Genomic DNA, 7,077 nt, shown 5'->3' with positions numbered 1-7,077 from the left:
GAAAGGGAATGTGGTTATGGTTTTGTTTAGTTTTGTAATCTTTTCTGCAGCAGTATTATTCTCTGCCTTGATTGGATAGACTTGAATATGTGGTTTTCATGAACCCTTCTACAGTTCACCTCTGTTTCTCCTTTTATCAAAAGGGAAAGGCTGAAATAGTAGATGCTGGCACTCTGCTGACACTTAGCTGATAAGTGGGGACTATCTATTGGATTTGGGGTAGTAAGGATTGCCATCTTAGCTTACCCCAGGGCTCCACACCATGACCAAAGGCCACGGAAATGCACTTGGAAGATGTGTGTAATCAAATTTGTGAAATAAGATCCAGAAGTAATCCTCAATATAGAACATCAATACAATAATCGTTGATAAGTGGATCAATTTGTAATGTGAATGGTTTCTTTATATTTTCTTCAGTATGAATTTTCCTGAGGTTCAAAAAAAATACTCCTTTTATTTTTTTTTTTCCCAGATTGTATATTTGAATCAGGAACCAAGTAAGTTCTTCTATTCTAATTGGTTGATATGAACTTTAAGTCTTCTTTAAAAATAGTCATTAGATGAAGCCCGTGTATCTATCTCAGTCTTCCCACCGTAGCCTCCTGCGTGTTAGGGATGTCTCTCATGCCTCATCAGACAGACATCAGCACCTTCTCGCATCAGTGAAAGTCTGAATAACCGGCAGTCAATATCGTATTCATTTGTGCATTTGACACTGGGGAGACCATGTACTGGGTACAAGCAACACAATAATGACAAAAATTAATGTTACAAAGTGTCAGATGTTAAAATGAAGAGTTTGGAGGTTCTCTGAGAGTTGATTACCAGTCGGAAATTGAGGAGAGGTAGTTTGGCCTCTATAATCCGAAGAGACTAAGACTTCCCCTGATACCCACATCCTCCCCTACCCCGCACAGTTCCTACCCTGGCCTGTTTGTCGGAGAAGGAACGCAGTGCTTAAACAAGGTCAAGAGCAGCATCTGGGACTGAAACAGAACCTTTGTTCAGCTAATTGGCTTAATGGCTCTGCTGTCTGATAGGCAATAGAACGGCACAGAGCGGTCATATTCTAGGGCTGGGGTTTTCTTTTAGTCAAGTTTAACCGTGAGGGGAGGTGTGGTGGTAATAGAAGATTGGCTGTCAAAACAACTGCTACAGGTTCAGTTTCAATCTACAGGCTTGGGGCAGTACTAGTTCTGCTTAACAGCTTCTCTGCACCACCAGCCTTTATTTTCCCTTGCTTAGGTTAGGCTGCTGAGCCCAGGTAACTACAAATCCTAGCATGTGGTCCTCTTTCAAGTATCTGCGCATCCTGTCTCTCTCACTGTATTCTGGGAAATGTAGTTTAACCAGTACTCAAAAGGCTGGCAATCAGGATAGTAAGGCTGGAGAAACCCCACCTCCACTGACCCCGCCCCCTCCATTGCCCCCTCCTCGGTTGCCTAGGAGACAAGAGACGCCGAATCTTGGTTCGTGTAACCGTAGAGCTGGACTGGCACTGAGGGAAGTCCAGTCTGGTCTGTTCTCAACTGCAGCTTAGGCATGGGGACCTTTGATAGCTCATGTCACGAGTGCTTTGAGCGCAAAGAGCGGTGGTATGAGATCGGACCCACGGATTTGCTGGAGCGTAAAGGCTCTCTAACTCTCCGCTCTCATGACAAGAAATACTCAGAGCCAGTGTTGGTGTATTCCTGGTAAGACAAATACTTGTAGTTCTTGGGTCCTGGGAAAGGAGAAGGATTCTGTAGAAGACAGGAAAAGAGTAACAGAATAACAGAATAAACAATAGTAGGAAAGAAAGAACTGGAAAGAGAAGAAGAAAATCAAAGAAAAGGAGGGCAAAGAGATAAAAAGAACAAGAGAGAAGAAAGAGGGGGAACCGATCTTTCACAGAGCAGTGGCCATATCAAAGTGAACTAGTAAAGTTTTCCAGGACTGTTCCCCAGCACACGCCAAGACCTGGACCAGCTAGGGCTTTGATCAGGGAAACTTAAGCTCCTCTACACAGGGGAAAGGACTTGGGGGGTCACTAAATAGGTTGAAAATCACCTCCCTGAGGCAACACATACTTGTAAAAGGAAGTCCTATTAGAAAGTTTGGCTCACCAGCAAGAGGCAAAGGTCCAAGCAGAGGACAAGGGCTGCCAAAGTTTGGGGAGGGGGACACAAAAGCAGTTCCTCAGCATCCTGCAGGCTATCATGCGAGAAGACCCTCCTAGTTAGAGGCAGCAACATTTAGCCTCTCTTTCGGAAAGGACAGGGCACTTGCTTGACATGTACTCTGTTCTATTTAATCTTTTTAACTACTTAAAATTCACACAAAGATCCAGGGTTGTGTGTTCTCTTGGAACATTGAAAGACCTGGAGGACTTCGTTCTAAGTCCGTCCTCTTTTGAAGACAGGGCTCTCAAGACCCCAGGAAGCGTTTGGCCTACTTTTGTGTTTTGTAAATTGTGCTTAGAATTCACTTTTCTGTCTCTGTCTCTGTCTCTGTCTCTCTGTGTGTGTCTCTCTTTGTTTCTGTCTCTCTGTCCCTGTCTCTCTCTTGTGTTCAAGTAGTCAATAGTTGTGATGTCAACACTAGAGAAAACTAGACACTTTTAAGGGTGTGCGCTCCAAATTTATTACAACAATTACAAAATATTTGTAACTTGGAGGGGGGAATGGGAAGACAGAAATGAAGCCGCAAGCCTTGTCTACTTTATGCTGCTGTTTCCTTTGAAGAGAGATGAATAATTTTGACTTCAGGCCTGGTTGCACACAACCATTTCTGGACTGTTTGTGATGCCTGCCATTGATGTTCTGCAGACTTTTAAAAGCCTGTCTACTAGATACATTCCCAAAGCCCACTCCTTCTGCCTCCATTTCTCATCCTAAAGTGCACTCTCTGCCTATGCTAAGCTCAGCTCGAGAGCTTGTATAGTCACAAAATCCAAAGCCACACAGGGGAACAGACTCAACAATAAAATTTATTCTGGAGACAGACCTCACATTGATGGTTCACTTGCTTGGGCAGGGGTGGAGCCCCAAGCAACCTGTTTTGGCTTTATACATATAGATCTTATTTAATGGCTCTTATGCAAAAACACTTAGCTCTCCCATGGACCTGTTATGCTGTAAGGATTTGGATCATAATAGAAATCACCTCTGTAGGTTATTAATGAGAAAGGGCTTTCAAAGGGACAGTACCTCTGTTCCCTTCTGTGTTACTGTCCCTTTGAAGTTAACTTGTAAGCAGCATGGATATCAGTAACAGCAGAAATTTTAACAGTGTGGGGTCTGGTAAGAAAGAAGAGTAGGGAGGACTGTAAGTCACTTCAGCCATTCCCAAACATGTATAGGGAAATTTTTCTGCTTACAAGTTCAACCCAAAAAGTATTTATATGCCATGCACTTTGGAACATATTAGGGACACAGGCATAGAGAGAATTCATTGATGTTTTTATAGAGCACTTTGTTCTAGAGTTTCTATTGCTGTGATGAGAAATCATGATCAAACCAAGCTGAGATGAAAAGGGTTTATTTGGCTTACATTCCATATAGCTATCATTTTTGGAAGTTGGGACAGGAACTCAAACAGGGCAGGATCCTGGATGCAGGAGCTGATGCAGAGGCCATGGAGGGGTGCTGCTTACTGGCTTGTTGTCCATCGCTTGCTCAGCTTGCTTTCCTATAGAACCCAGGACCACCAGCCCAGGGATGGCACCACCCACAAGAACTGAGCCCGCATACATCAACCATTAATTAAGAAAATGTCCTTACATGCTTGCATACAATCTGATCATATGAAGTGCCTGTGTGTGTACATGCATATCTCTGTCTCTCTCTCTGTGTGTATGTGTGTGTGTTCATGTGTGTTTGAGTAGGGTCTTAAAAAGGAATAAGAACTCCAAAGATAGGCAAGGAAACTGAATAGTAACAGCATGAGGATTAGAAGGAGTCCCTTCATGCAGGAAATACAGTTGACACTTTATATGGATTTCTTGTGTAAATTCACCTACTTGGTGATGATTACTTGCGAATCACTATCAGTGCTTAAGATAAAATTTCCCCATCACGTACATATGTGTAGAGAGGCAAAAAGGTTCGATGCCTGCCCCCCCCCCCCATGTGCATGTTCAAAATTAAGGCCAAATGAGGCAGAAATCTGCCTTCTTCTCTTTTCCTCTAATCGATGTCATTTCTGTGATCTGTTTCATGCTCCCTGCTCTCTTGCATTTCTGTGGGTTTTGTTGGTGGTATTATTGCTAGCATGCCCACAGGAACCATGATATAGTATTGCCTGATGACTCTAAGCATGAGAAACTCATGTGGCTGTACTTCTTCCATCCCTTAATTTCACAAGAAAAAAACAGGAACATCTAAGACACTGATTAATTCGTGAAAACACGGCCAGGAGGTCACAGGGACCTAAACCTGTTTTCCTCTGGGAGAGATGGTTTCAGTGCTCTTGAGTGCAACGCCGCTATAGAAAGGCACTAATGGGATTCTGCTGAAAAGCTTTAGAAGCAGGAGCATCCTCGGAAACTGGCGACACCCTGCTCGCCCTTCACCAAACCAACCAGTCTTTAATATCTATGCTAACAAGACAGTGTACAGTTGAGTGTGTGCACTTAGGAAAGAGCAGCCAGCAAACCCAGGATGGTTAGTTTTTGATTGGTTTATTTTGTGACTCATTTAAATGTTTCTTGAATTATATTTGTTAGTGATATTTAAATTCAATTGTTAAGGTCTAAACTTACCATTGTGGTGTCTGCTTCAACTGAGTATTTCATCGGGGACTTTATATACTTGCAGGTACAAATGCAGTGTGTAATTAGGAGAAATTCTGATTTACTCTTCATGGTTGTTTAAACGTGGATTTTCCCTGCTTCTCTCTATCTGGCACGTAATAGAAGTCTGTTTAACCTCACTGCACATATCCAAACCAGCTTTGTAAGGTAGATGTGACAAAGGATGGAGGTTAAAGGATATCTCTGGACTATTTTTAATCTATGAAATCACCTGAGACCCATGCCCTCCTTACAGCTAGGATGTTAATGAGATAGAGCCTATCACCCTTGTCACAGCCTGCTGCTTTCAAGTTAGAAATACCTTTCCCAGAATTCATCTTTGCCCATTCCTTTCTATAGCATTTATGGAACAGCATCATAAGCCATTTCCATTAGAAATTCTGAGTTGAGTGAGAGAAAATTATTCCTGGTATATCCATCCACTCATTAGAATAATCAGAAACAGAAAAAATTATACTTTAATAAATTCTATCATGTGAGAAGAGTTTACTCATTCATTCGTCTGTTCATTTGTTCATTCGTTCATTTATTTTCTTCTGTTCATTGGCCAAATTGACACCTGGTAACAAATTATAATAATTTAAAGAAAAAAAAATTCATCCAGATCTCCATGGAGACAGATCCTGTTCTCGTCTCCATGGCAATATCTAGTTTTAAGGACTCAGATTAATTTTACAAATTTGTAATTTTAATTGTTTTTCTTTCTTGCCTCAGCCACATAGTAAAGACCTTGAGAGTTACCCCATGCCATCCTCCTACCACATAAGAAGAAGAAGAAAGAAAAAAAAGAGAAAGAAAGAAAGAAAGAAAGAAAGAAAGAAAGAAAGAAAGAAAGAAAGAAAGAAAGAAAGAAAGGGAAGCGGGGGAGTTAAACGTGATCAGTGTGGGGGCAGGGAACCTCATTGTTTTAACGATTTTTATGAAAGCTAATTTGGACATGGCTAGTAAACCAGAGGTAAAGGGGAAACTGATGTGTCTGTGAGACTCTCAGATCTTTGTAAGGCTGTGTTACCCAGGCAGGGAGAGCATGTGTATTTAGGGCCTTCCTTTGGAAATGGAGAGCCATTCAGAGGCACAGGTCTATCTTTGTGTCCTTAAGTAGAAAACAGATAATCTGATTTGTAACTCTTATTGTGTCTTTGTGGGTGCTGACTAAAGTATTTAGAGTCCTCACATCTCTGAGGGCTAAACTATGGTTATGTGAAGCTCTACTGGCCAGCAGTCTTGCCTGCCCCTCCTCCCCACTCCTACCCCCCCACTGCATCTCCATTACAGCCTAGGATTAAAAAGAGAGAGAAAAAGCACTTCCTAACCATGTGCTCCAGCTTGTATGCCACTGAAATTCATGAGGGCTTCCTCTTTTTTTCATGCCTTCAACTTTAACATAGCAACTCAAGAGAAATCTTATTAACCTTTTACTGCACATTTGGAAAAGACTCAGTTATTTGATCTCCATACAGGAAGTATATAGTTTGAATTCAAGACTGGAAGTATTAAAAGGGGCTTTTTGGGGGGTCGCTGTCACAGGGTGAGAAGACCAGGCCCTGGGATATGGGATAAGAACTCAGGGAGAGAGAGGTGAATACATCTTTATCACATAAATGAAAAGGTTAGCACCTTTTGAGGCATTCACTGGAGAAGACATATTGGATGTGGGTTTAAGCCAATACAAAGTCTTTATTAGCCAGCCAGTTACTACATTGGGAGTATGGAATCCAAAGTGCAGTCTGAACCCTTTTGTATGGTGAGCTTTTTTTTTTTTTAATTATTTTATTAGATATTTTCTTCATTTACATTTTAAATACTATCTCGAATGTCCCCTATACCCTCCCCCATCCTACTCCCCTACCCACCCACTCCCACTTCTTGGCCCTGGCCTTCCCCTCTATGGGGCATATAAAGTTTGCAAGACCAAGGGGCCTCTCTTCCCAATGATGGCTGAATACACCATATTCTGCTACATATGCAGCTAGAGAAACAAGCTCTGGGGGTACTGGTTAGCATATATTGTTGATCCACCTATAGGGTTGCAGCCACCTACAACACCTTGGGTACTTTCTCTAGCTCCTCCATTGGGGGGTCCTGTGATCCATCCAATAGCTGACTGTGAGCATCCACTTCTGTGTTTGCCAGGTACTGGCATAACCTCACAAGAGGCCGCTATATCAGGGTCCCTTCAGCAGAATCTTTCTGGCATGTGCAATAGTGTCTGGGTTTGGTGGCTGATGATGGGATGGATCCCCAGGTGGGGTAGTCTCTGGATAGTCCATCCTTTCGTCTTAGCT

General features: G+C 42.3%; 1 protein-coding gene across 1 annotated transcript in view; it reads left to right on the top strand.

Annotated features, from left to right (window-relative positions):
- The first annotated feature begins 1,453 nt into the window (after positions 1–1,453).
- The window catches only part of C1H9orf135 (chromosome 1 C9orf135 homolog), a 101,436-nt gene continuing 95,812 nt past the window's right edge, over positions 1,454–7,077 (top strand). Inside the window, exon 1 of the mRNA XM_021218718.1 lies at positions 1,454–1,694. Coding sequence (XP_021074377.1) covers positions 1,543–1,694 — 152 coding nt within the window. The 5' untranslated portion in view covers positions 1,454–1,542. The remainder of the gene's footprint in view (positions 1,695–7,077) is intronic.

The sequence above is a fragment of the Mus pahari genome, chromosome 1, assembly GCF_900095145.1.
Source record: "Mus pahari chromosome 1, PAHARI_EIJ_v1.1, whole genome shotgun sequence".
Taxonomy (NCBI): Eukaryota; Metazoa; Chordata; class Mammalia; order Rodentia; family Muridae; genus Mus; species Mus pahari.
This window is presented reverse-complemented; position numbering and strand designations above follow the sequence as displayed.